Genomic DNA, 25,912 nt, shown 5'->3' on the forward strand with positions numbered 1-25,912 from the left:
TTCAAGAAACCACAGAGACGAAATTACAGTGCTACATCACAAAACTAAAAAAAAAAAAAAAGAGAAAAGCAAACACATATGTAACAGAACAGTGTGACGTAGCGTGTGTCTGTGGAAATGACGAAATAACGGAAAACTTTGCGTCTCCTCACCGTCGTGTAGCTTTGCTTTCGTATGAAGATCAAAGTCAAATGAAATAATTCTTAAATAAATAAATGAAGAATTTAGAAGGAAAAAAAAATACAATATAAAAAAACCGAAAGGGATGTAAAAATTTTGAATAAAAAACGAAATCTATAGAAGTAACAATTAATGAATGCTTGATTGAAATAAAAAAAAGATGTAAAAAAAAGGAAACAAAAATATGATAAAAGTGAAAAATGAACAGATAATATAATTCAATATTTAATTGCTTAGCAGATTAGTAAATGGAGAGACGGATGGACGTAATAAGCTGTTTGTATAGGTCGAAAATATATAAAAAACAGAAGCTAATATCTCTACGAAAGAAATAAAAATACACACACACACACACACATACACACCATCTATTCTACAGCAATGAGACGATACGCGAGAATGATCTTTGAAAATGATAGAAGATCTGCTTGCACTCACCTGTTCTTTCAGCATAACCGCCTGCTGCCGCTTCAGTTCTCGTTCCTGGGAAATCACAAGAGAATTCTCGTAGTCATTTTTCTCTCGTTCGTTAATTATCGTTCTTCTAAAAAGCAACTAACGAAGCTGCCGAGACGCGAGTATGTTCGCACGGGACAAAATAACGAAACGATAGGAAGGAAGAAAAAGAAAGACAAAATGACAGAAACCGGGGGGGGGGGGGACGGAGGAGACACAAAACGTGTGATCGTTCAACGAGCAAAAAGGAAATTCCTATGGCCAAATTGTTAATGACAAACAACATCCCGCTTTGAGAACAACTTTCCGTGCCGATGAAACGCCAATTTCATGCCACGAATTAACAATAACAGGCTTTTGAAATTTTTTACAAATTTTTTCAAATACGCTGAAATAGAGGATAATTTTATAAAATTCGTAATCGAGTCTATAGCGGAAAGCAAGAGTCGAGTAACAAGTTGGAATTTAATTTATCGTTAAATAAAGCGCAGCTCGAATAAAGTTAGGCAATTTCAGGGTCGGGTATTTTTTTTTTTTTTTTTCATTTTAATAAATCGCAGAGACGGGATAAAATACGAAGTGGAACGTTACGGTTTAGAGAAATCAGGCTAACGTGTAACAACGATTTTAGGATTACCTGTTGCTTCCGTTGTTGCTCTTCCAGTCGTATCTTCTCCACCTCTTCCTGCCGTTTTTTCCGAGCCTGCGCACATGCCATATACACACGTCACTCGCATCCATCATTATTTTTTTGCAGGGTCAAACTTATACAATCATTTCTGCTTAATTTGATTTCTTATTTTTCTCGACCTTCGCGGGGGAGTTTTACCGTTTTAAATTCACAGATCGTCTATTTTTCCTTTGTCTTTTTTTTCGATTTCACACGAGGGGAATTTCCGTAGATTCTTTTCTTTTTCTTTTTTTCTTTTCACCGACAATCACGCGATATTATTATCCATACTAATATCTATGCTAATATCTATACTAATCGAAGGATCTTATTGGATGTTTATTTTATAAAAAAAAAGAGCAACAAAAAGAAGAATTATACAGGAAGTTCTGTCACATTGATCTTATTTTTCTGTTGAAGTATTTTCAATATTCTGTTTTTCGATCGTTTCTCTTCTTAGATACCGTGTGCACCGCGTGTACCTCTATGAAATTCTCTTCTCTGCAAGGTCTAAAATTTCTACGTTGAAAATCTGGAGAAGCCCCGAGATTCTCATTGAAAATTGTTCTTTCGCGAGGTCTTTTTTTTGTGGAAAATCCGATCTCTTCGTGCTATTCGTAACTCAAACGCTACAGTGTAGAAGCGAACTCGACTACGTTAGCAGAGTCTGTGACAGGGAGATAAGCGTCTAATCTAGCGTGTCTAAATTCTAATTTCTCCAATCGAGGCTCGATATCGTCATTTTGGTCGGTTTCAGTATCCGCTGATAAAAAATCGTTCTCGAGACGTAAACCTTTTCTCGATTTCATTAAACTCATAGTAATTCGGTGAATCCGTTTTTCTTGAGAAATGAATAAACGTACAAATCGATAAGAATATGCCAATGAGCGGAGAATAGCAATCCAAATATAGGTAGTTACAAAGAAAATGTAAGACTTGGCTCGATATAAATGCCAAAGTTAATTCTTTCCACGTTATATCGAGTTTTGTATTCGCTACATTTTTCGACCAACGTAAGATGATATTTAAATTCATGGTGAGAGATGGATCGAAATGTTTTGGATTTTTTTTTTTTTTTTTTTTTGTAACGACTGCGGATTTATATACACTTATCTAGAAATGCAAAAATACACGCAGTGCAAAGATATATAAAATATCTAAAGTATAATATAAAAGTATTAAATAGGCGAAAGGAACTTTTGTCTTGATAATTTGCATAAACATTTGCAGCTTGTTGATTAATAATAACGTGGTCGATACGGCAATGATCTATTAAAAATACACGTCTATTACGACACACGGAAAGCATACGTGAACCCATAAAATATCGAAGTAATAAAAGAAAAACACATCGAACATCCTTTATAAACATGAAAATAGGTTTTCCCGCTTTTCATCGAGACGATCGATTTTGAGTCTTATACCGATTCCACGTTCTTTGTTCGTCCGAGTGAATATGTACTACAAATACACTGAATCTTAAATTCTTTTTGTAACATCCTACATAATTGGTGAACGAGTGGATCAAACCGAGATACAAATTGGAAACAACTACGAGGACAGAAGTAATTGCACACATAAAAACGGCGTGTGTTCGAGTCACGGGACTCTTGACGGAGAAATCTCTTGCACCGGAATCTTCCAAGAAACAAAGAAAGAAAAGAAATATACTGGTGAAAAATCGTACGCATGCTAGTTCGTGGAAAATCTGGTGACAGAAAGAAGAAAACTGAAACGTGATGATAATATACAGATATAACGTGGTGAGAGTGAGAGAAAAGAGAAATCGTAAAAACAAAGAAGAATGGAAATGACGAACAGAGAGAAAGAACTGCAGCCAAGCAGAGAAGTCGAAACAAACCGACGTGTTCCGTGTTCGCGAGGAAACCGCGTGACTGCACGGATCACGAAACGGAACATGGAAGAGAAGTGAGGTTGAGGTTTTATCGAACGAAACCAAAAGCTTCTCACCAACTACCAGAGAGAAAAATATATAGACAACATATGAAATATTTAATTGATATAAATATATATATATATAAAAAGTGTGTATATATATAATATATATATAATAGTAATATGTATATATAAATATGTATATATTGTAAACCACCACCATAATTTGTACAAGAAAAAAGACGAAAGACAAAATAACGTAGAAAAGTGGAAAAGTGTTAAAAAAGAGAGTATAAGAGTAAATTTTTGAAGCGATCAAAAGAAGAAGAAGAAGAAGAAGAAGAAGAAGAAGAGGAAGAACGTGAAGAAGAAAATTGTGAGAAGAAATAGAAACAGGAAGAGAGCGCATGCAGGAGCCAAGCATATATACTCGCCTTATGTATTATGCACATATTATAGTGATATTATATCGGAGTCGTATTAATCGCTGAAGCTGCTATATTGATAAAAATAGTAGAGTATTTGTTAATTAGAACGTGTTGTGGAACAGTAGCCTGTTTAAATTACAAAGAGTTCTTAATAGCTGTGAGCGTGGTCGGTATTCGATATATAATAATTCATAATCATAATGGTAATTAGAATAATGGCAACGGTAATAATAAAGAGCGATAATTATAAAGAGAGCGTAGGTACGATTAATCGAGTAGATAATATTATATGTTGCACGCGACAGCGTTTTCTCGACTTTAAATAAAGAGAGGGGCGAAAAAAATAAAACGAGACGTGAAAAAAAAATGAGAAAATTGAGAGAGAACGAAATAAAAAAGAACGAAATAAAAATAAAAAAGGAAAATTGTCGAGCGAGAGGAAAAGAAAGCGCTTGATTTGCACGGGCAGCGGTACTCGATAATCGGGTAGAACACGTAAAAATTTGAAAAAAATATGGCATGCTGGATAATCATGTAGCTAGCTGTTATTCTTGTATATATAGTGACAGGAGAAGCTAGGCACAGGATAGCATTGCGACAGTCGGTATTACAATATTTTTTTTTTTTAATTTATCGTCATAGTTTCGCAGATATTGTACATTCACGTGTAATTGAAGAAAAAAAAATAGAAGGTTTCTTGTGTCTTCTACGCATACTGTGTTAATCTTCGTCACAATATCGACGTCGAATCTCGAAACTTTCTTTCTCATGTATCATCAAGTAAATCAATAGAAAAGTTCGACGATTCGTTTCTCATGGCACTCGAGCCGAATTGAGCACCGTCTTTAAAATGTGCGTCCAAATGACCGATTAAAAAGGTCGATTTATTGCAATCGATATAACGCGATTTGTCTTATACGAACAGTCGTTTAAATATTTGGAAATCCAAAGTAATTTCACCAAATTTCTCTCTTTTATTTCGACGATTTAATTTCACCGATTAAATACGATTCATTTTGCCTTGTACAAAGTGATTCGCACGACGTGGTCTGTTATCAAAATTATCGACGTTCAAAGGAAACTTTTTTTTATTTCTCAATGATCATGAACATTCCTTTTTAATGATTCTCGATATCTCTGTTTCGAGTTCGATCAAAATAAAAGACAGACGTACATATACGTAAGCATGTTCTTACTTTCGACGATATCACGTTTTCTGTTAAATCAAAAAATCCTCTGCCAGATTACGCCATTAACTTTAAAAATTCTCACGTTAGCGACACCGCGTGAACCACCCTGCAAAACCCATCGACAGTTCCAACTTCATTTTCTCGCGTTTATTGCGTTTTGAAAAAAAAAAAAAAAAAATGCCGAGGAGAGAAAGAAAAACGGACTCAATTTGGCGTGTGCCAGGGATGTCGATATTGTTATCACCCGGCGTCTCTGACCCTACAAAAGCACTGTGTGTGCATCTATATACGCGCTGGCGCGCACGTGCACACGCGTTATGTGTGAGTATGTGTGCGGCTGTGTGTGGTGTGTCCTCTTTCATTCGATCGCTACGTGATGCACAGGTATTTTATAACGTGGCTACTGGTGCTCGTGTACCTGTTTCGTACCTTCGACCATCGCATTTTTCGACTCGTTACGTCGTCTCGAAATCTCGAGAGAAAGTCTCTGTAGTTCGGCCAAGCCTTTCGAATTTCCATGGTAAAACCATGGCGAGTAATCCCGAGCGCACGCGACCATAGGGAGTAAACGGTTTAACAGCTCGAGTGGTAAAGTTTGATGGCCTAATAAGAAACAGACGACGGTGTCGCGTGTAAAACCCATCGATCCCGACCGAGAAAAGATAATCCGAAAACGTTAAACGACACGATGGTGGCCGGTACGAGGCGTCGTTCTCGCGACAAGTGTTCGTCGAAGGGAACCCGGACCATCGTTCGAGCGATTAGAAATTATTGCAGACACTACGAAGAAGAAACGAAAAGACAAGCGAAGAGAACATGTGAACCAGCACGCGGGAAAATAAGAGTAAACTCGTGACTTGGTCAGACTGTTTCCAGAGAACCAACAAAAATCCCGAATTCGTTAATTAAAGGGAGACACGCGTGTAAATTGCGAACAGAGAAAAATGAAAAAAACATAAAGAAGGTCGATGATGAGGAAAAAAAATATATAAAAAAAGATTCACAGATGATCAATGTAGAAATGCCGGATGCAAACGATTGAGAACACACAAAAAAAAAAAGAAAAAAAAGAAAAAGAACACGTGGTATGGTCCGCGGAATATGGTTCATGTGAAATACTTGGCGTGAGAAACGTCTGAAAGAGACGCAGTATAATATCTTACCTCTGATTTGTCACATCGTGATACACTTAATCTAGCAATGGACAGAGTAGAGACGGTGAAATGATGGAAGGAACAAGTTGGGCATGGAGTAGACAGGTTAGAGAAAAGATGTCGATCGCAAAAAAATGGGATGGACGACATAGAAAACCAGGCAATCGTAGTCTTACCTCGAGAGGTCCTTCGTCTGGGTCCTCGTGCAAATCGGAAGAAAAAAATAAATGTAGAGGAGACGGTGGAGAGAAAGGGGAGGAGGAGATTGAACGAAGAAATCAGAAGGACGACGGTAACGCTCATTAGTGAACATGAAGTCGATGAGGGTTTAATGACGATGTAGGATCGTAGAATGCAGTTCGCGTCCCGCGAAGCGGGTTGGGGGACTCTCGAGCATGGAGGCAAAGGTGAGAGACAGCGGATTCTTCGAAAGCAATTAATCGAGAGTGCAACTAATGGACAAAAGATTCGCGGAAAGAATGGCAGCGGTGCCGGAAACCGGCTTCGGGCAAAGAACTTCTTCAGGGAACGCTCCAGTTCGAAAGTAATTTCGCACTCGACGAATCAATTTGCTTTCGCTAAATATACCAATACATTTTCTTCTAATTATATGAAACGAGACTCGCGTTGAGCGAAACGTTCTTTAAAGAAAAGCGACTCCCTGGAAAATTTCAATATCACCGAACCATCGTTACAGTAGTGTCATTTGATTGAAGAACTTTGAATCAAGTTCCAAATCAAAAAATCACTGCTTATGGATTCCTCACCAACCACAATTCCATCGTGAATTCCATCTGAACATGACCAAAAACCTCGAGGACGCGACTCGCGATGGAAGGTTCCCCTGAAAGGGATGATCGAGGGCGGAGAGAATTTTGGGGTTGGTAACTCGATTTTTTTTCGAGTTATCTGAGGGTATTTCGGTGAGGGGTCGGGAGGCGTCATACGACATCTTACCTCCAGAAGCTCCTGACTTTGCGTCTGGGTCTGGGCCTGCTGAGTATTGTCCATGCTGGCGTTGGTGGTGGTGGTGGTGCCTGTGGACATGGTGCTGGAGATTGGCGGTGTGGAGAGCTGCGTCGGTTGCGACGTCGACGGGACGACCGTGGCGGAGGTGGTCGGCAATGGGAGAGGCGGTGGTGGTGGCGGCGGCACCACCTGCACCTGTGGCGGTGCCACCACGATGGCGGTGGGCAACGTGGTGCCGGTGGTGCTACTGTTGGTGGTGTTGACGGTGTTTAACACCGTATTGTTCGTCACCAACGACGTGACGGACGCCAAATTCGACGATGATGAGGACAGGCCGGACTTTTTTGCGACCGTGTCCTCGACATCAGAGTGCTGCATCATGTCGCGGTTCCTCCAGCTCTCCGCGATGCTTTCCCGATTCTTCCAAATGGTGGCCACCGTGCTGCTAGCCAGACCCAGCTCGCGCGCCACGTCGCTCTTGCTCTTACCGCGTTCGATCTCTTGGATGATCTTCATTTTCTGCTTGATCGTGAACGCTAGCCGCTTTCGACCCTGCGTTTGTAGGTTTAGGGATGCCCAATAATCGATCGTGTTAATCGGCGGTACGTGATTACGTGGTGGTACGCGTGCGAGTGATACCCGTCGCTCTTTTCGACGACGGTGGCCCGTCCTTCGTTCGAGGAGGACGTTCGTAAACAATTGTTTTGAGCAACTTGGGTGAATGATCGTGGTGGTAGTGGTAGTGGTCGTGATGGTGGTGGTAGGTGGTGGTTGGATTTCTAGCGTGGTCTCACTGTGAAGAGGATAGGCTGAGCCTTTTTCGAGCTTCGTAACCAACTGAAAGTTGGAACAGAACAAACTAAGAGGCTCTACACCAGCGATCTTACGATTCTTCAACGCTATACTCTTTCTTTCTTTTTTTTTTTTTCTCTCTCTATTCTATACCGTATTCGTCGTATTGTCTACATAAAAATTGACTCTTTGTTTTCCCCTCGATCGTCGGTGTAACAAAAATGATTTCTAACGTAGAGAGAAATAAAATGAAACATAGGTGGAAGGGGAAAAATCGATTAGGATCGATTATACAAGTGAACTGGGCATCCCTAGGCCGCGTTTCAGCTGGTTAATTACATGTATGTATTTTCTGTTTCCCTCTCCTTTCGGCTGACGTTCTTTCATCTCCTCAAAACGTCTTGCTCTGCGCGGGGTAACTGCGTGTTGCGTGTGTTTTCAACAGAGGGGGACCAAGGTGGACACGTATGTGATGTATAGTGCGTGTGAAGGTGGATGCAAGTGAATGCGAAGGAACGAATGAGCGAACGAGTGACAGAGTGATTGAAAATGGGCGATAAGGCCTCGATGGGGGTTTGGTCTGTAGTTTTGGTGTGTCTCGCTTCCTCGGGCGATAGGATATTCCGTTCACTTTGGATATCTTTTGGAAAAGCTATCACAATGGATGGGCTATTAAAGTTTCTACAGTCGCGTATCTACTCGCGTCGGTTTTCGGTCTTCGCCGCGGAAAAATCCTCGAAAATGTTCGACGACACAGTCGAGGATATTTCACGAGATCGTAAACTTGATTTCTCGCACCACGAATCATTCTTTCACCGATGTTCGACGAGCGAGAAAGGAACTTCGTCTGGTATTCGAACAACCGGAGAAGTTTTCCGGGCGAAGTACGCTTTCCCTTTGCGCTCTCGAGATCGTGTACATGTCGATTTTCTTTGTCGTTTTCCTCCATATTCCCTCTATTTCATGCTAAATACTTCTACCAACTTCTCGGCGTTTTGGTCTGTCGAACGAAAGAAATCGAGTCGTGTACACGATCCAGGGCGCAGGTTCTATACGTTCGAGAAAAGGAAGCTAATCTAAATGGATTCTGGTTCTAACCGATTAATCTAACTTCTCACACGATCATTCGCCGTCGATCTATGTGAAATCGGGTGAGAACAAACTATACGACGACAAAGATCGATATATATGAGACTGTCTACAGCGCACACAAAAAGCACCGGGAATTATGCATCATCGAGTTCACGTACACGACTATGGGAACACATCTCGGGCAGACTATCTCGATACGTAGGTGGAGCGAATTATTATCCACTAAAAATACCAAAACCACCGGAAACATCGATGTTTTCAATTTTATGTTCGCCAAGAACAATATCGTTTTAGTCTACTTTTATTTATATCCTGTTTCTATACTGAGAATACTATACAGGTTTCGCTAAATCGTTAAGAATTTTCAATCACCTAATAAATTTGTTGTAACTGTTGCAATTAGTATCTATTTTCGTAATTTGTAAAATTGAAACGCCTCTAACGATATGTAAAATTTAACGAATATATAGAAAATGACGGAAAAGAAGCAATTCGAAATTGAAACATCGACATCATGGAGGTCTCGATTTTTCTCGACAGTTCTTCCCTCCCATTCTCTCGTACATTTTCTCTCGCTCATTCTCTCTCTATGAAAGCTGCACGGTTCATCGCGGTTCTCATCAATGAAACCCAAAGACTGTCGGGTCGATTCTCGCCGTGTGGAGGACCCGGAAGCGAGATGCAGCCACAAACGATCCTCGATGGAAAACGACTAAAAAGAAACGCGTTCTCGGCTCACTGGCGACGAGGTGCGTAAACGAACAGAAAAATGTATCGAACACAAAACTAAAAAAAGAAACTTTGGAACTAAGGGGTACGAGATTAGGTGGAGAAATTGTTGGTATAGTATATTAGTTTGGAAGAGACTCTGGGAGGACATGCTGGGTTCTCCTGTCACTATTGCTAGCGATTCTCGATCGTCTATAGGGGTTCTTGGTTTTCGTGTGTCCTGGGACATTTTTTCTCTGTTTCTTCTCATTTTTTTTTTTTTGTTGTTTTTGGTTGGTTGTTTGGAATACGTAATGGGTGGTTTAAGGGGGTTTCACATATATGCGAGTATATAAAAGTTTTTGGAGTTTTACAAGAATATATCCACTGGAGAAGTATATATATATATGTATGTATATATATAATGTACAAATAGATGTATATATAATATACGTATATAGATATAGATAATATATATATATACATATATGTATATGTATAATATAAATACGACACACACAGAGAGCATGCGACACGCACGACAGGTGGACAAAATACAAAAAAACGTAATAGGTATCCCAAATAGAGTGAGAGAACAGACTCCTTGTGAATGAAACAACGAGAATCGAGACAAAATGTGAAAAGGAAGTAAACACTGTCATAAAAGAGGGGTTTCAACTTACCTCGAGCAGCTGTTGATTTCGAATTTCCCGCTCTCGCCTCACTGCCTCCTGCCTTTCCGTTTTCTCTTGCTCCTTGATGAGCCTGCAACGGGAACACGATTAAGTGATCAATCATTACCGTGATAAATATTAAACCCTTTGTGGTCCGAATAGTATTTTTCTAGAAAGGAAAAATTCAAACTTACAAAGCGTATACTTCAAAAGAAAAAAAAAAGTAGAATATGCAAATTACGAATTGCATTGATGAAAGAAATACATTATCCCATAATATCAGCATAGTTGTGTGAACTAAAATTCGATCAATTGATCTATCATTTACATAATTGATAAACATTTAACCTTCTGCGGTCCAAGTGTTTCTCTAGAACGAAGTAATTCCGCAATTTGCAACTGGGTCGAAACTTAAAACTAGAATTACGAATTGGGTTAATGAAGCGAAGACAATGCCTTATCGACATACATCGTTACATTTATATTTAAAACGATATTCAATGATTTACCTAGCTTGCTCCTTGTGTCGTTGCGCCTCCTCTTTCGCTAGCTTTTTTGCATATGCCAGTTTCTCCCTCTCGTACTGATTGTTTGTTCGCACGTCCCTGAAACCACCTGCGGCTCTCAACTCCTCCAATCTTCTCGCAACTTCCTGAGCGCCCAACCTAACGAATTCCGCCTCCGCGAGACCCATCGTTGGCTGTAGGAATTCACCCACAAGCGGACGAGACGAGAACGAAAAGTTTGCCGTCGTTAAGTCGGGTGGATTCTGTTGCTCCAAAAACTACAAAACACGATTCCAACGTAACATAATCACGTATATATATATATAAACTACAATCTTTCAGTGCAAAAGAACGAGAAAAAAATATCAAATTAAAATGGATGAAAAATCAATAACGAAGGTATTAAAGGAGAAGAAACAAATCCTTTTCAAGAAAAGGAACTAACCTTCGCCAAATCCGGACTACTCCTGAACGTCTTTCCACAAGGACTATAATAAGACACGTCACCCTTTATCACCCCTGACTTTCCTAATCCCTTGATGACGGTCTCTCGCTTCCAGCCACGCTCAAGCGGCACCTGGAGATCCCTCTCGCTAGGCTTCACTTTTCTTCTCTTCGCGCTAGACACGCCATCCGCGTTGTCGTCGTCGGTGTCCGTCACAACGTCGGTGTTGCTGCCGCTCTCGCTCGTCACGTCCATGTTGCTCTCCTCACCGGATACCTCGAGCACCTTGTTCTTCATCTTCTCCTGTAAAGACCGCTATATAGGGAGAATGGTTTTAGTGGAAAATCATAAGTGAAAAAAAACAAAACTGTCCGCGCCCGTGGTTTTCGCTTCGATTTTTCGGTATTTCTTCCTTCGTGATGCTCCATCTGCTTGAAATTTCACTTTTACAGTGAAAATTAATGTAGCTGTGCTCGTTCAAATTCTGATAATTTGCAATTCTCGCGAAACTAGTAGCAATTTCGTTTTGCATAAGAGTGCTCTTGAACTCTTTGACAAGTAAAGAGAATAGATCTGGCAAAAGTAAGAGAACTATTACGTCTTTTCCACTGTCTTTGGATTGCATATTTCTATGAGCGCGACGAAACAAATAGAGCTTAAATAGACATTTGTTCGATTAATTAAATATCATAATGAGAGCACTACTTTGAGCATTTTGTTAGATACGTTTTCATATTAGGCGCGTTCTGTACACTGTTAAAGTTCCCGTAAATATCATAGTCATTAGATCACATTAAGCTGAAAACACTGAAAATAAGTAATAGAGAACAATAATACTGAATGAGTCATTTGAATCTGGGCTGTACAACTCTATCGAGATTTAAACGAGCACTACTGTAACCGTAGCTTCAATAAAATCAATAAATCAAGATGCTTAACTCATCGAACTTATAAATTGCGTAAAACGAAACAAAGAATATACCCATTTAAAAAAAATCGAAAAATTATTTTCATAATGTATTTACTTACTATGAAATTTACCTGATTCTTGTCATCGGCCTGGCCAGTGGCAGTGGCATGCAATTGAGCAGCCAGAATATTCGACCTAAGTAACGAGACCTGATGAGACAATGGCACACTAGGATCCAAAGTGGGCGTCGGTTTGATTCCCAAAGCTCTACTCTGAGCTAGCAGCGAGGCCACCGTGTTCTTCTTCGGTTTAGATACTCCACGGCCCAAGTTTCTCGGCCGACCATCTTTGTGGTGGGTTGTGCTGGCGCTCTCGCTCTCCTCGCTTCCGCTGCTCGGTCGTTGAGGTGAATCCGCTGCAGCGAACAGCTGCGCCAAGGATGGACTCGGCGATGCTGGCACCGGTACGGAATTCTGTGGCACCCTTCGAGGCTTCGGTCCTGGCTTTCTTCTCGCTAGTTGTGGAAACAGTCGGTTTATACGAAATATGGTACAAAATTTAATTAAGAAACTTCGTAATTTTTGCATTAAAATTTCCTTTCCAGTTCGCGATGGATGACACTCCAGCTCAAAAGTTTGGAGTTTCAAAAGAAATAATGATGTCCTTAATTAAATAACTATTTTATTCATAATTCTTTTATAGTGTTAAGATTGTAATTAATTATATGTAAAAATGAAACCTGTGTGTTATAATTATAATTCTTATTTCTTAAAGAAATGTATAAAAAAAATTTGTTTTGTGGAAAAAGCAAAAGGTGCTCTAACATTTTGAGCAGCTATGTACGTCAAACTCTTATTGGTCATTGTCACAAATTTATCAGATATATCAACACATCCATCAAACATTCATGGACAATCTACGTGTCACAATTCAGTGACATTACTTTATCAGGTGTGAATGAAGTTTCAGTTATAGCAAAAGTTCCTCTTTTATCGATCTAAAGCTAGACATCAAAATCTAAATCTAAAATTAGAATCAGTTTAACTCAAAACAAATACACTTATCTTCAAGTTACTAAGTTACTTGTTAAAATAGTGTTTCATATATGCAATATGAAGTATGAAAAGATAAAACATTCATAGAAGTTTTTGTCTTGTTTTTCTCAGTTGCAGTAGATTATCATAAATAAGCATTATTCACAGCCCTCGTTGCTAGTACATTTATTTCGATTCTTTACATTATTTTATTGTTTGGCTTGGTTCCATTGACTGACTCCATAGTGTATATGATTACTGTAGTCGTTGCGAATGGGTCAATCTATTCAGGTTGATGTTTTTGAATCATTTGAATTTTTGCGCAAATGTAGTACTTACAAGTTCGATCGGAGGCGAGTAACGACTGACTTAAATTACTGAGCTGACTGAGCGGCTGACTGCCTGAAATCGGCGAGCTACTGCTCGTCGTCGAGGGTTTCAGAGAGAGGTTCAGCGGCGCGTCCGAATCATTCGAATTGCTCGCGTTAGTGGTTGTTGTATACGACGATGGCGCTGGTAAGGCAGAGCCGTTTGTCGAGTGCGCCGGCAGTTTGATCACCTCCACGCGATCCACCGACTCCCTATAATCGTTCGACTCGGTCTGAAAGAAATACAAACGACAACATTACACCCAGTACTCTTAGGATCTTCTTTGGGATTTAACTTTGAAACTCTGTCTTCTAAGCTCTTCAATTCAGCCAACCGACTATATTAAACAGATTTAATTTTTGATTGATATTGTGCAGTGCATGGAATGCATTATTCACAAGATATCTGATATCAAATAGATTAGAAATGTGATGATTCTTACACTCACTACACGCTAATTATTATTTTATAGGATGCACTGTCCTCGAGACATTTAGTATCAAATATATCAAGACTACAGCGATTCTTTCACTCACTATAGCATAATTAGTATTGTATAGAATGCATCATACGACATATAACATTTATATTTATCTAAAGGATTCTATTGCGAATTTCTAAACGTTTACAAATGTGTATACTAATGTGTCTTAATCTCTAAAATCATACAGACTTTTCTACTAGAATTCGACTTTACTAACTAGCTTTGTCTTCAACTATTTGATGAACCTTTAATTAGAAAATTTATACATTTCTTGGCTGAGAATACACAGATTTTCACCCTAAGATAAATTGACTATATAACTATTTTTTAGACTACTTCCATTCTATCATAGCATTCTAAAATAGAAAATGATAATTACCCCCGTGCGATTATATTTTCTCGGTTCCATCATTAACGAGGATGTCGTGGTGTTTGTCTGATGAGCACTCAGAGCAGGTACCGGCGGTGGATGCACACTCACACTCGGTGTGTCTAAGGATATAGTCTTCTTCCTCCCGCGGTTCGTTGTGCCAGGAACCTTTGGACCGACTATGCTCGACGTGTACTTGATAATCTCAGTATCAGGTGGTAGGCGTACACCTCCTAATATACTGCTAGGATCGCTAAATAAATATAATTTAAATAATCATTTAGATCATTCAATCTCTTGTTTGCATTTCGACCGAATCTTGCAAGATTTACGAACGAGATACTTTTACTTAAATTTTCAATTCATGCGTTTAGTAGCCCTTCAAGCACACGATTATCGTATACTGAATTAATTATTGTAATATAGATATAACTGAATAAGATTGATATAAAAATAATTTTATAATCACAGAATCATTCTATAATAAGAGCTTATAATACAGCATCAAAGTATTAGAGACGAATATGCGAAAGGATGAATATAATCTATGTCCACAAAGGGCTAAAATGTTAACCGCGCGTAATCGTCTTTTTTTCCGCGACTATTTTGAATATTAAATACAACGGAACGGGCGACTAGTTAAAGGACAAATTGTTTAAAACGGCGCGACGTTAAGGGCCATCGAGCAATCATAACAACGAAATTACACGGTTACAAGCATCGTATGAAAGTTAAATGAACAGGAGAGTGCCGGTAGCGCGGAATTCACGGGGGAGAGAGAGAGAGAGAGAGAGAGAGAGAGAAATGGAAATAGAGAAAAATACCCCATGAATTGCGAATAACAAATATCGATCGTGCACGAGCATCTCTTTCGATTCGTTTTGTTTTATCTCCTTCCTCTTCTCTTTCATTTTTATTCATTTTACGTATCATTTTCTTTTCTCTTTTCTTTTTTTTAGATTCGTCGTTGTTATTAATATTTTTACTTTTTTTTGTTCGTTCTTAACGATCTCTCACCTGCCCTCTTTCGCAGAACTGTAGGCGTATCGGCAAGCGTGGAAAAATAATTAATGGGAAACGGTAAGTGCGCTGCGGACGCGGGGCGTCTGTTAAAAAATAATGAAAACGGGAAAACCATCGATTTAACGAGCGTGCACACTCGTACCTGACAACGTTCGTTTGCGAATTCGGCGTGCTGCTGGTCGACGTGCTGTGATGAGACGACGTGACTGGTGCTTGAGTCGAAACCGGTAAACTGCTGCCCGTCATACTCGGCGTCGTCGAGCTGCTACTGCTCGCTGGCGTCTTGTGACTCTTACTTGACTTAGCTTTCGGTTCATAGGAAACAGAGACACTTTATCATTATTCATTCTTTTATACGCACTACCAAGTACGAGAAAGATAAAAGAAATTTCAAAAGTTTGATTAAAAATTACTAAGTTGTTTTACTCTTTCGTTACTAGACATTTGTAATTACGATTCTTATAACAAAGAATAATTCATGGTTGCCATATAAAAAGAGTTCATATTTTCTGAAGGAATGCGGTATAACTTCATTTATCTGAATTAATTTCAATTTGAAGGTATTGATTTTTACTATTATTTATAATTTTTCATTCACATTGAGGCCGGGATTACATTCAGATAAGTAGACTAAGTCGACAGGAGTTTGTTTAATCAAACATAACTAGAATTTCGTCGCAATATATAAATGAAGTTCAGATAAATGCTGTTTTACTATAGTTTTTGCAAAGAGCAATGAAACCAGTATTATACTTGTGACATTGACTTGTGTGTACAATTATTTTTAAAAAATATGCTTAAAATATTGCGTTTATTTCGTTGACAAGAGATAAACTACTAAAAGCATCTTTTATAAATAAAATTGCAAAAGTATTTAGAGATATAATTAGATAATTTAATTATACTAACTAACTAACGCAATTACACGTGTCTCATACAGTGTATTTATCACGTGACTGTATTTTTTCTAATTGTTGTAGCGAAAGAGTTGAACAAATTCTGAAGAATTTTAATCTCGTGTGATTTCAGTAACTATATAGTGAAATTGGCAGCATTTAAAAAAATATTAAACGATCTAATCTAAAATTATTAGAATCAAATGTGAACAAAAGTAATGAACAGGAATAATAGTAAATAAGGAAGAATGAAAGATTGTAAATTTGTGATACTTACACTTACTAGACTTGTGTGACGATAGGGACGGGGGATTAAGTAGAGAGGCAGGATAGGGTGGCAGAAGGCTCTCGGCACCAGGCGGAAATCCGGGTAGCCCTGCCGCTCCTTGTAACCTCGCGAGGTAGTCCTGTGCAGCTAAATGTGAGGCCATTGTCCACCACGCTGCACTAGCAGGATTGATACCTACAAATTTCAAATTATTAGCTTCATTTTCACGTTGTTATCTTATCGTCGTTCATAACCATAATCACTTTATTATTGTTCATTCTACTGTGTTCCCTAAGACATTTTCGACACAATCGTGTTTTTCTACCGTTAAAAAATGTTTAAAGTTGAAGAAACATATGAAAAAATCGTTGTTGATATGCATGATTTCTTGTTCCAATTTCACCTTTTGCTTGTTAAAACAAGAGTGAGATTGGGACATAAAAATTCGAGAACCGCAGCAAATTAACCATGTATTACTAACCCAGATACGCTCGAATTTCTCTTGTATGATGTTTTTGTAAATATTCATTTGTTTGTATTAATGTTGGATATATCGTTTAATATTTTATGATACTGTTTATTATTCGTTTATTGTCTGAAACGCGTAAACAAAAAAATGACATCAAATTGTCAAAACTCGTAAAATGAAATTTTAGGGCGATGACAAGCATACCTATGTTAATACTACGCTGAATTACTTTAAATTGAATTATAGATTTAATTCATATATTTAGTTTACGAATAAAAAATATGAACTCCTATGAAATTTCACAATTGAAGACACTGGTGCAATATGAAGTCAGCTTTATTGTTAAGTAACTTAAGTAAACCAATAAAAACTAACTCAAAATTAATCAAAATCAAATTTACAAAATAGCTAATATTACAGCTATCAATAATTTGAAAATATTCAAGAACAGACAGGTAATGGAAGTTTATTTTATTCCTAAATCAAGCAAACAATCAGGTTAGGTAATAGAAAACTACCTGACAGACTAACGAATTTTAAAATTTCTATGAAAGACAAGCGTAACTTACCACTGATTCTCCTCTACGGGTTTCATGTAAAACCGTTAAATACCTATACCGTTTTTCCCTCTCCAGACAATACAATTTATATATTTCTACTGCTACTTTCGTATTCCTGTAAACCCTCCAATTACACAGTCCATTCTATACTAACATTGATATCTCTATAATGTGTAAGATAACAATGAAATTACCTAAACTCGCAGCCTGACTGGCAGCTACACTCAGAGTACCAAGGCTGCTATGGGAGTATGGAGGTGGTGGTGGAGCGGAAGCTGGTGTGTGCCCCCCGAATCCAGGAGCAGAGCCACCACGGCCCAAGATGGCATAAGCCGATGGTAAATGATGGGCCCCCAATCCATACCCGCCCGGCATTCCGCCGAATAACGACGAAGCTGCACTGTCGCCTCGAGGCCAATACGCTGCAATCAAAATCAAATTGGCACGTTCAATTACAGGTACTTACACGAGTGTAGAGACTTTATCGTTTAATTTCTTTGAAAAACGAACTTCTATTAGGTTATGTATGTTTATGATCATATATACAATATATGTATACAGGAGTAGTTTTCTGTGGAATATTTTTATGAGCCAGGACATTATTAATAAGATAACTAGAACATGAAACGTTCAATTTGTGCTAAATATCGTAGGTGTTCCAATACTTATTAGACGCCACTGTAAATAAAATTTCAGTTTGAATTGAACTCTTTTAATATACCAATTATCACTTATAAATTACATCTCTTATAAACGACTTATTAGTTAATAATCTACCATGCTTTTTATACTTAACAATATCTGTAGCTAATTTATAGCGATACATACTCATCGTTAAATTTAAGTATACCCTTTTTTCTTGCTATGGTACAGCTGGGACGTTTAATGAATTTTTGAGTTTTAATATTGACGAGAGATTTTACCCATTACTTTCTAATATGCAAATTTACGAACAATATTCTGAACGTGTTACACGAGAAAATTAAAATGGTGCTTGTTCTGCATGTTTGTTGAGTGGTAAAATGAATAAATAACAGATATATGGTCGCCGTAAGAAAACAACGTCTTTGAGGGATGTACTTTCGATTTACAACTGCGATCGATATTGCGAATCCTCTTCATATATTGCGATATATAATATTGCGATAACTTCATAGCGAATCATCTCTATAAAGCTGTACGTAGAAGTAGTCCTATTTAGATAACCTCCAAGTTCGATCATTTCGACAATTATCTACGATCTTACAAAATATTTGGGTATTTTTTTATTCAATCCCGTTATTTGTTATTGTAATTTCATTATTATTATTATTACTACTACTGCCAATTTGAATACTATTATTAACATACGTATATACAATTGAAATAAATTTGTTGCTCCTGTGCGTCCTGTCTAGTCATTTTTCAAACAACCCATTTTCTTTAGTCTTGAGGTGAATTTGGTGCCAAAGAAATATTCGGCGATGCACAACAGTATATTTATTTAACAATCCTCGCTTCCGACTCGTTTCGTACAATTCTCGATTTCAACTCACTATTCTCACTTCGTGGTTAAAACTCGACTGTTTTCTTCGTCCGATTTGTTTCTTTTGTCGCCCTTCGATATCCCCACTACGCACTCGTTCGTTAGGCATCCGCCACTGTTGCCACGTACTCCTTCTTCCAAATATTCGGCGGAAGGATCGTAGAGATATCGAAGGTTCATTTGTCCTGTCGGCCTTACGCTTCGGTGATGTACTTTGTGTATCGACGAAACCATTAGAAAGTTTTGTTGTCAAATGCCGCTACAGTCTGATGCCAAATGCTACAAGATAGGAATTTGATGCTTTGATAATTCATTGCCGAAAATACACTACTACTAATTCCCAACCATCGTTGAAGTAATCGTTAAAGATTCCATTATTTAATTAAATGTTTAACTAACAATGAAACGGGAGAGCAGAAAAGAAGCTTCAAATTTTCATTACCAATACTAGCTGCAAACATTGTTGAGCACTCAGATTCGTACTCGTGTAACACTATACTGGTGCATACACGCACACACCCGTCGGCAATTCCAGTTAATTAACCAATTATCCGCGAGCGTCATACGCAATTGATTTACCTCCCGGAATTAAATATAATTCAGTACGGGAGGTTCGCAGAGCGCCAGCACGTACGTACGGCGTTGCCGAAAAATATTTGTAAATTCGGGAAACGAAGAGATAATTAGAGGGCCGGCCAGATATTTCGCCCTCGTTATGTAACCCCGTTAATGGACGCTGGAAACTCCGATCGCGAACGATGCGAAAAGATTGAAATGCGCAAGAACAACCTGACTATCTGCTTACACACAACCCAAAACCTGATAGTTTAAATATTTCGAAAATCATTGGCTTAGAAGATTCAAAATTTCAATACCTTTTCAGTAATTAATGAAAAGAAAATTCCAACAGATTAATACAAAATTTAGTAATTTAATTAAAAGGGAAAAAGAGGAATACCTTAGAAATTATCAATTCAGAAGATTAGAAGTTTCCTTAACGTTTCAATAATCCATGAATGGAAAATTTCCGCAGGTTTTATTCAAAGATTTAAGAAAGAAAGAAGGAAGGAAACATTACGCTAATCTTTTAGCGTGTGACACGTCTTATATGTTTATATGTCTTTTTTATATACAATAGAACTCCATTTATCTGAATCTACCAGAGAATGAACGATTCGTATAACTGGAGTTCACATCATAGGAATTCACAAATTTTCTTCACCATTTATTATTCTTCGCTCGTATAATATAATATGAGTTCAGGTAACTAAAATTCCACTGAAATAAGTTGCGCCGTAGGTTTACTTTTATTTCTCAAGTTGGTAATAACTTACACCAATTGCTAATAACCTATCGTTGTGCCAGAATAACACTAACGTTTGACCGATTAAATTTCCCTAGTACAACGAATTACCCCTATCGAGGCGATTAACAATTAAATTGTTATCGGCTGTATCAACGATCGTAATGATACGCAGAACAGGAAGCGAGGAATAAATTGCAGTGTACACATTGCTGGAACTCGTTATGACGATGCCGTTTAGGTGAGATAAATAAAAACGGCGGATGCCGATACTTTCTAATTTTCATGAAGTGCTAACGATTTTCATAAAACCTTTCTTTAGTTATACGACTGTGATCAAGCATCGAGGATATCCTACGGTCCCTATGAAATTACCCTAAATCTCCTCTATTACGCGTTCTTGCCTCGAATAATGATAGTGCTTTGACTGGCTGCGATTACGCTTCGTACTGATATACGAAGTTCAGCTTCTATTCTTTCTTTTTAAGTAGAATCATCAATGAATACAGATAGCTGTAAGTATCGGTTGAATGAAATTATACAGAAGGAGACGATTCAACTTCAATGGCAAATAATGGACTCGGGTCGAACTGAAACTAAACTGTATAATCGAAGCTTTCATTTGACATTCTTTTTAGAAATTAAATGTAATGGAGACACACAGAACAAGTTAATCATTCGATTCCTGGCAAATTAAACGCTAGTCATATATTTTAATATTAAAGTTTTATATAAAGATTCATAATCTAAACAGTTAGCTAATTAATAATCATTGCAAATATCTATTGCTATAATTTGACGACTAGTATTTTCTTAAGTAGAAAACGATAATTAAGAAGAGGCATAGCCCTTAGACGAGCAATAAACATTTATTAATTTTTATACATCTGTGGAAATATTTTTTTTATAATTTAATGTGCGCCACTAATCTCTATGTTCGTAATTGCATAAGAACGTTGGATAGATTTTGCAATAACTTTAATTGCAATAATTTAAAAAACAAACACTATCCCATACGACAAACAGCACTAGAACAACTTACATAATTTTATACTCGTATAATTGCGTAAATTAATGTATGCATATGCAACATGCAAACGCAAATAATACAACCGTGACTGGTCAACGATATGTAAAAGCACGAGATTACATAAATAATCAGTTTGCGAGATCTTTCGTAATTTCACTCATAGATGCGATAAATTAAGAATGCTACATGCAAATATATGTAAAATATTTATTTTATGCTTTCGAAAATAAATTTCCTATATTTTTCCAAATGAAATGAATTATTGCTATTAATATCGAATCATTTATAGCGTCAGAAACTGAACTAAAATCTAATCTTGAGATGCTTGGTCCATGCGTGTGAACAGTTGATCTTTATTAATCGAATCAATAATATTATACCATTTAATAAAATTTTATCTACCATTCAGAAATCAAAGATCAATCGACTTTGGAATTCCCCCCCCCCCGAAATTTTTCGTTGATCGAAGAACGAATCGAGTTTGGTCGAATTCTCGTGTTTCTACAATTTATTGTTACAAACGTGGTCGCAAATGTACCATAGATTTTCTACGAGTACGGCGGCCTTGAGCAAGGCCGTGGCATTGAAATCCAAGCGCCGCTTTAATTTATACCGGACGTTGAACCCTCGGCTGGCTTACACGACTACTTCACCGACTGGAGCAACTGCATAATACTCCAGCTGCATATATACATACTATACATACGTGTTATGTACATACATATAACTATATATATGTATATATGTATACATAGATGTACGTACGTAGTACGTACGCACGCGTTACGATGTTTTACATGATGGGAAATTGAAATTTTATCGCGATGGATTTTGTCTCTTCCCCACTTGGTTTCATCGCAATTACTTTGTTCTCACGATTTTTAACTTTTCTTTCACAGAGTTTCTCTATCCTTCCACGTTTTCACGGTATGCAGAACAAACGGCACAAGATTCTTTTGATACGCTACAGTTGCCGAAGGTAACGTCACGTTAATTTAAAAAATCGTAGTGTACGAAGTTTATGCGATGATTGGGAAAAGTTGAAGAAAAGAGACAGAGCAGGCTAAAAGCACAAGAGTTGTTAATAAAAAAAAATAAAACGGCAGTCTGTTGACATTAGAATCATTAGAGTGGTCAGTATGAGAAATTCGTGACTTCTTCATATATGTTTTTTTTTTGATGTACTATGATGCATTTTCGAGGATTTTCTATGATACTTTGTCAAGTATGTACACATATTACATAAAGAATTATTTTCTTCTTTAAATTATATAATTTCATTTATTTTCATTATATCATTTTAATCTTGTTAGTTATCGATACTGCCAATAAATATTCTAATAATGCCTGTTAATAAACACCACGTATAAGACGAAACGGTTAAGAGATAGTTTCGAGAATTATACGAGACACGGGAATTACATTTCTGAACTTACTCTTTCGCTCATCCTCGCCAAGAACGTACATAACATTTTGTTACTCGACTTTTAATACAGTCACAAATTTCTTGCCTTAATGAGCCAGCGACGGCGCACGAGCTGTTACGTGCTTTCCTCTTTAACGTAGATGCTTTAATGGCAATCCATTATTCGAGTAACCGAGCGACCAGCGTGCAAGACAGAGAGAGATGGCGCGCATTAAGCCAGTCCGCCATTTTCGGGACCGCGGACTACGTTCGCCACGCCAACTTCCGTAACGATTCTCGATTAAAGAAACGACGAACAAACATCTCGTTTATTCGTTCGGCAGAATTCTGCCAGCCTGTATGAAATTTCGTTGCGAAACGCTTCTAGCAACGTAATGATCGTTAATTGAAAAGGAAAAAAATCTATAATTGGAGATTTCAACGATCTTTCGATCGGATAAATGAAGGCTGCGTGGATTCGCGTAACGAAGAGGAATTAAACGTATGGTAATCTTGTTTATACGAGACAATTTTATCGAAGGTTCTTCGTTTCCACAACATTGGCGCGATAAATCGTTCGACTAATCGTTTTTCCAACGAGTCGAACGAGACCAATTCTACAGGGTGGTTGGCAACTGGTGGTACAAGCGGAAAGGGGGTGATTCTAGGCGAAAAAAGAAGTCGAAAATATAGAATAAAAATTTTTCGTTCGAGGCTTTGTTTTCGAGAAAATCGACTTTGAATTGTCGCTCGGTACGCGTGCACTTTATCGCGTCTCGTTATAACGGACCTCACTGTAGATCGTTGTCTCGATGGAAAAATTAAAAAAAAAAATTTTTATTCTATATTTTCGACTTCTTTCTTCGCGTAGAATCACCCCCTTTCCGCTTGTACCACCTTGTATATCTTAGGAAAATTGAATGAAATAAAATGAAATCCACTGGAGGGAGAAGAAGACGTTGGGAAAATTGTACGAGAGAAATTGATGGAAAAAAATATGTCTTTGATGTTCGTTGTAGATCGGTAGCAGTACGTGTTCTTGAAAATTCAACAACACGGTGTTCTAAACGAAGACAAAGACTGCCAGTGCGGTCTTATAGTTTCAGCACGCGATGCGTCACGTTTATCGATTTGTGATTAAGCTTTGGTGTGAGAGCTGGCCAGCTGGGTACGGGCCACCTACCCAGAACTAGGGAGAACTAGGTAGTGACAGCATGAAGACACCTTGAATCGCTTGGAATAATCGAATTTTTAAGCTGCCTGTCCAAATTTCAATTTTCCAAACTCGCATTCTTCACGAAATTTGTCAATCCTGCTACTACACATGAAAAAGTTCCTTAATTTTCATTGACTGAGATTAATTTAGTTTAACAATATCCTACCTGGTTTTGTATTAAATACAATTATTTATAAAATCTTTAATACAATTTTCCATAAAGTTTATTGACTGATTGTTTATTTAAATTTATAGAAAGACTGACTCAAGGTAAATCAGCTTCCTCACATGTCGCTGCACGATATTCCACACTCGTTGTATAAGTTTCAATCGGAACATCGAATTATCGCAGCAAGAATTATCGTCCGCTGAAAAACATTCTGAGATCGATATCGAGGCGATTTTAGATCGACACGAGTACGGGAACAAATCGCAGTTGCCACGGCAGATGGCTTTTACGTCGCCATAAAATTGGTCGGCCAACGAATCTGTCTTGGAATAAATATCAGCGCACGCACGATTCACACTCGCAATAACCGGCCACGCTCTCCAACGAGGACGTTTATTGCACGATTTTAACGATTTTAACGGCGGAGAGCTTTCGACATGGCCATCGATTAACGGAAAAACAATGCACACCCCCACACAGGGGGTGGGCCCTTTATTAACGGGCACGGAAAAACAGGAAATTAGCGACGCGCCCGTGACTGTCGCTTCCAGTCAGACGCCGACGATGATGATGAACGGGCACATCGATGACCCTATCCTGTGTTTCTACCCCCTTCCAAACGTTCTCTTATTCCGTTTCCACGAGGATGATTGCATTCTCTCTCGATATTTCGTGTTAAATCGCTACATATAAAATGTATAACGTTTCTTTCGGGCTTAAATTTGCCGGACTAATATCATCCACTAAATCTTACATCTTCTATTAACTGGATCAAAAAAGAACATGTATTTATACAATGAAAAATGTAACAGGCTGACAGGAAAATTTAAATGTAAGTCAGTTGAAAGTTAAGAAGGAATTAATCATAGAAAATAATAGACTTTCCAGTGACGAAAATCATATCCATATCTGAGTATCCTTTTCTCAAAGAAAATCCATTCTCATGGTTGAATAACATATAGACTACAACATATAAAATCCAATACTAATTCAAATCTTAAATAATAATAAAATATATTTATCTGTAAATAATAAATAATATGCTAAATAATAGAAGAGCGTTCGTCTTTAATGCAAAATGACAAAAATACCTAGCTCTGATAATACCTGAATAATATAGAACGGTATACATTTACAATCCGAAATAACCAAAATACTTAAACCTAATTCTAACATGCGTGAGTAATAAAGGAGTACTTATCTATAAAGCAAAATACTCAGAAGACCTAGTTCCAATCCAAATATCCAATACTTAGTCAATGAAAAGAGTAACTAAAAGGTAGAACCTCAACGAAGTATCTTCTCGCTTCCATCTCTCGATACGTAATTCCACGTTAAAGGAGAAGCAAAAGCAACTAAAATTCGTTGGTTAACGAGAGATTCGACGCCACGGTCAAATTCCCCTCTGTACGTGGCTGCGTTCAATGAACAACAAATCTCGGCCAGGTTCGATGCGAAATCAGCGAACGAACAGCCCGATAAGAGAAACTAAACAAGCCAGGATAGACGAGAGGAGCGGATCGTAGGTGGAGGAAAGCGTTACGGAGCGACTGGTTCGTAGGATGTGTTCGGTCCGGGAGCCGGGAAAATGGCCGTGTTATTAAATCGATCGGCGCTCTCTGGCCAGTAGGGGTTGGAGCTAGGCCAGGGGGCTGCGAGAGGGAGAGAAACGTATATAGCCACGGGGATGATGAGAACGCGATGGAAAGGGGCTCGAGAAT

The 25,912-nt window shown here is 38.0% G+C and overlaps 1 protein-coding gene across 20 annotated transcripts in view; it reads right to left on the minus strand.

The window, feature by feature from the left end:
* The window catches only part of LOC117164651 (bromodomain adjacent to zinc finger domain protein 2B), a 236,752-nt gene that overhangs the window by 12,544 nt on the left and 198,296 nt on the right, over positions 1-25,912 (minus strand). For 9 of the 20 annotated variants that reach the window (XM_076619749.1, XM_076619747.1, XM_076619751.1 and 6 more), the window contains 13 exons: positions 17,738-17,965; positions 16,524-16,709; positions 15,493-15,655; positions 15,345-15,362; positions 14,337-14,580; positions 13,444-13,705; positions 12,190-12,584; positions 11,161-11,475; positions 10,719-10,993; positions 10,219-10,300; positions 6,932-7,495; positions 1,274-1,339; positions 619-663 (listed from right to left, as the gene is read on the minus strand). In XM_076619749.1, the coding sequence (XP_076475864.1) occupies positions 619-663; positions 1,274-1,339; positions 6,932-7,495; positions 10,219-10,300; positions 10,719-10,993; positions 11,161-11,475; positions 12,190-12,584; positions 13,444-13,705; positions 14,337-14,580; positions 15,345-15,362; positions 15,493-15,655; positions 16,524-16,709; positions 17,738-17,965 (2,843 nt within the window). The remainder of the gene's footprint in view (positions 1-618; positions 664-1,273; positions 1,340-6,931; positions 7,496-10,218; positions 10,301-10,718; positions 10,994-11,160; positions 11,476-12,189; positions 12,585-13,443; positions 13,706-14,336; positions 14,581-15,344; positions 15,363-15,492; positions 15,656-16,523; positions 16,710-17,737; positions 17,966-25,912) is intronic. The other 11 variants (XM_076619764.1, XM_076619760.1, XM_076619765.1 and 8 more) reach the window with 6 other exon arrangements.

The sequence above is a fragment of the Bombus vancouverensis genome, chromosome 7, assembly GCF_051014615.1.
Source record: "Bombus vancouverensis nearcticus chromosome 7, iyBomVanc1_principal, whole genome shotgun sequence".
NCBI lineage: Eukaryota > Metazoa > Arthropoda > Insecta > Hymenoptera > Apidae > Bombus > Bombus vancouverensis.